Below are 4437 nucleotides of genomic sequence, written 5' to 3'. Positions count from 1 at the left end.
TCTCTCTCTCTCTCTGTGTTTTCCTCTCTCTTTCTCTCCCTCCCTCCCTTCCTCCCTTTCTCCCTCCCTCTCTTTCTCTCCCCTCTCTTTCCCCGACTCCCCTTGTCTCTCTCCCCGACTCCCCTTGTCTCTCTCCCTCTCTCTCTCTCTGTATTTTTATATACTCTGTAATCAACTCCTTTCCTGAAATTATGCCACTGGCTTCTAAATGGTAAATATATTATAGGTGCACAGTACATTTAGGTCCTGCAAGAGATCCAAGAGAAATTTGCATAACAAATGAGCTGATCCAGAGAGTCTGTTCAGGCACATGTAGAATGTACTATTATTTTTTCAAGAAGGATATCAGCAATGAATATGATTGAATCTCAAAGCCCTTCTTTCTTAGTGGAATTTAATGTCACAGGAAACAGTCTTGCTTGCCAGCTGGTTCAACATTGGATACAGAAGTCTTCATTCTTTTCCATTCCTCACAGTCAGTGAACCAGACCTGCTCCAGTGCCTGGATGCCCCACTGCTGCCTCAGGCTGACTGTGAAGCCTCCTATCCTGGGAAGATCACTGATAACATGGTCTGTGCTGGCTTCCTAGAGGGAGGCAAGGATTCCTGCCAGGTGATTGCCACCCTCCACTTATGCAGACCTCTGTTCTGGGAGTGTACTTCAAAGCCTAGTGGTGTGAGACAGAAAGTGTGCTGTGGTGTTGTGGTGAATGAGGATTAAGGGGATCTCCTTTAGATTTCAACACATTAGTGTGGATAGCAGATGGGCTGTGGAGATAAACAAATGGAAACATGAGAATAAACAGGTATTGAGTTTACTATATGCAGTCCTATTACACATGCCCTTACTAATAGACTGTGTTCCTCTTTCCCAGGGTGACTCTGGTGGCCCTGTGGTCTGCAATGGAGAGCTCCAGGGTATAGTCTCCTGGGGCTATGGCTGTGCCCTGCCAGACAATCCTGGTGTGTACACCAAGGTCTGCAACTATGTGGACTGGATTCAGGACACAATTGCTGCCAACTAGAAATTCCCATTCCCTCTGCAGTCACCATGCCAATAAAGTGACATTTTCTTCAACATATTTGTTTCTGCCTGATATTCTTAGCCCCTTGGCTTTAAGGCTGTCTTCCATTTGAGTTCATATGTATCTTCACTTAAGGTTCTGAAGAGCTTCTTATGTCTCAAAATAAAGTTATGTATAACAGCAGCATGTGAAGAGAGAGTCCTCCAAAGACAACTGTTAAAGCTACCAGCGCTAGCATATTTGCAGAACATCAATGCAGATTGAAGGATTTCTGAATGGATTGGTTTCTTTGTTGGTTTTGTTTGTTTGTTTGTTTTTGGTAGTGGGAATTGTACCTCCCTGTGCAAGGAAGCTAGGACTTAGGAACAAAGGCTCTATGTAGGTAACTGCTCAATTTCTCCATTTTTCTAAGAGTTTTGTGTATTTTTCCTCAGCAATGGTGACTTTCTATTGATTCAGAAAAAGTAATGTAGATTCTTGGCAATAGTCTGGGTTGTTTTGTAATTTCCCTGGTTTAAAGAGTGAAAAACCCACAAATTTGTTTGTTTAGGAAAATGAAGACTATGTATATTCAATCAATATATTTTGTGAAAAACAACTTTTTCAATAACAAAGAGAAAATCGCCCCCAAAGATTTATATATCAGCTAATTTGTTTAGGGCTGTATCCAGATGACTATGGAAATACTTGTTTTAATTTCATTTGAATATGTGGGGTATACCATTCTGACAAAAAACAAAACAAAACAAAACAAAACAAAACCAATCCAAACAAATCGAACCAAACCATACTAAACCAAACTAACCCAACCCAAACCAACCCAGCACAAACTGAACCAATTCAATCAAAATAAGACAGCAGCCACAACCACCACAACAAGAGCAACAATTAGAAACAACTAGAGAAAGAAAGATTAGCTTTGTTAGTATTCCGTTTTGTAAGAACCTATTTTTTCTATTTTTGTTCTTAATGCCTGACATGTTTGTGTTCCGTGTATGAAGTTGTCTCCTGTTCCAAATAGTTCAAGGCTATTCCCCACTTTCTCTTTTATTACGTTCAGTGTATCTGGTTTTATTTTTAAATCTTTGATCCACTCAGACTTAAGATTTGTGTAGGGTCACATATCAGTTTCAGTTCTTCTATATTCTGAAATCCAGTTTGGCTAGCACCATTTGTTGAGGATGCTTTCTTTTTTTTTTTTTTTTCCTTTCTGTATTTCTTGTTTCCTTATGATAAATCAGTTGTCCATAGGTGTTTGAATTTATGTATGTGGATTCAATTGGATTTTATTTGCCAACCTATCTGTTTTCATGCTTATATGATCCTTTTTTTTTTTTTTTTTTTTTTTTTTTTTTTTTTTTTTTTTTTTTTTTACATCTGTAGTTGAGCTTTAAATCAAGGACGGTGATACATCTGGATGTTTTTTCATTGTAAAGGCTTGTTTTTAGCTATCTTGGATCATTTTGTTTTTCCATATGAAGTTTATTTTTCTCATGAACAGATGCAAATATACTCAACAAATCACTCATGAACTGAATACAAAAACATGTCAAGAACTTCATCCAACATGATCAGGTAGGCTTCAACTCAGAGATGCAAAGATGGTTGAGCATTTAAAAATCAATCAATGTCAATCACTATATAAAAAATAAAGAAAAAAACCCACATGATCATCTCATGAGATGGCAAAAAGGTGACAAAATCCCACACATCTTCATGATAACAGTCTTGGAGCTTTAAGGGTAGAGAGGGCATAAGTAAACATAATATATTCTATGTACAGTAAGCTGATAGTCAACATCAAAATAAATAGTGACAATCTCAAGTCAATTTGTAATCATGCATTTTACTACTTTATGGGTTCCTATTTCTATCACCTTTCTCCACCCTTATCCCTTCAAACCTCCTAAGACTCAGTAGGAGAGAAAGTATGCTAGAGGGGAAAGGGGAGGAAGCAGTCTAATATTGTTAGACTACTTCCTGCTGATTAGAGGCATTGAATTCCTTGGGGGCAAGTCTGTACTCATTGTTAGGGTATCTCCAACCAGCACCCAGCAACCAGCAAAAGCAGCAACCAGTAACAGAAGCAACCACCAACAGAAGCAATCATCAGCAGGAGGCATAGCAGCAGGGAAGGCTGAAATGACTGCACCTCTTTAGGGCTTTTGTCTTTATATACTCTCTCAAATGTCCCCAAAATTTCAGTTGTCATACACTTGCTAAAGCTATCTGCATCTGACAAAATTAAGTACCTGCCAGAGCATGAATTGAATCAAAGTTAGGTGCTATGGATAAACTGAAGCCCACTCCTGGGATTAATCTCACACCTGGGATTAAAATAAAAACTGTAATATTCTAATATATTTATAGAAATCAAAATTCTTAATACAGCAATTCTTTTAATATCAGGAAAAAGACAAGATTATCTAGTATGTATCTATTCAATATAGTAATTGAAATTCTAGCTGGTGAAAGAAAGCAATTGCACGATATCCAATGAGACAAAATGGAAAAGAAAGTCACTGTATCCTTATTTACAGATGACATAGTAGTATACATAAGCAATTCCAAAAATTTTACTATGAAACTCCTATAATTGATAAATACGTTTAGTGAACTAACTGGATACATAATTAACTGAAAATTCAGTAGCCCTTCAATAAACACACACACACACACACACACACACACACACTCACACTAGACTTGATAAAGAAATTAGAGGAAAAGCAGCCTCCATGATAGACACACATATTATAAAATATCTTGAGGTAATTCTGACAAAGCAAGTGAAAGACCTGTATCACAAAAACTTCAAATCTTTGAAGAAAGAAATTGAAAGAAGGTATCAGAAAATGACAAGATGCTCTATGCTCATGGATTGGTAGGATTATCATAGTAAAAACGGCCATCTTACCAAAATCAACCTACAGAGTCAATGCAATATTCTACCACAGTTCTTTATAGAAGTTGAAAGACTATACTCAACTTCACATGACTACATTTCTGTGTGTCTCCTTTTTATACTGTTCATTTGCAATTTTTCAATATTCTAGGTCAAAACTTTTATTTACTATATTCTCTTCTTTTGTCATTGTTGGAGTAGCAGTTGACTTTAAGACATTTATATATAATTGTACTTTCATGTCTTTAAATATATTTTCTTATTTTAATTTGGTATGTTTTTCACTTACATTTCCAATGCTATTACAAAAGTCCCCCATACCATCCCCTCACACTCCCCTAACCACCCACTCCCACTTATTGGCACTGGCGGCATTGGTACTGAGGCATATATAGTTTGCAAGATCAATGGGCCTCTCTTTGCACTGATGGTTGATTAGGCCATCTTCTGATACAGATGCAGCTAGAGACACGAGCTCCGGAGGTACTGGTTAGTTCATATTGTGGT

General features: G+C 37.3%; 1 protein-coding gene across 5 annotated transcripts in view; it reads left to right on the top strand.

The window, feature by feature from the left end:
* Positions 1–1025, top strand: part of LOC110288631 (anionic trypsin-2-like) — a 3185-nt gene extending 2160 nt beyond the window's left edge. Inside the window, exons 3-5 of one of the 5 annotated variants that reach the window (XM_021154926.1) lie at positions 70–104; positions 407–613; positions 876–1025. In XM_021154926.1, coding sequence (XP_021010585.1) covers positions 70–104; positions 407–613; positions 876–1025 — 392 coding nt within the window. Of the gene's footprint in view, positions 1–69; positions 159–388; positions 614–875 lie in introns of all 5 variants that reach the window. The other 4 variants (XM_021154925.1, XM_021154927.1, XM_021154929.1 and 1 more) reach the window with 4 other exon arrangements.
* Positions 1026–4437: the final 3412 nt, after the last annotated feature.

This window comes from Mus caroli, unplaced genomic scaffold, assembly GCF_900094665.2.
Source record: "Mus caroli unplaced genomic scaffold, CAROLI_EIJ_v1.1 scaffold_12520_1, whole genome shotgun sequence".
Classification (NCBI taxonomy): Eukaryota; Metazoa; Chordata; class Mammalia; order Rodentia; family Muridae; genus Mus; species Mus caroli.
The sequence above is the reverse complement of the archived record's forward strand: the minus strand, read 5'-3'. Positions and strand labels throughout refer to the sequence as shown.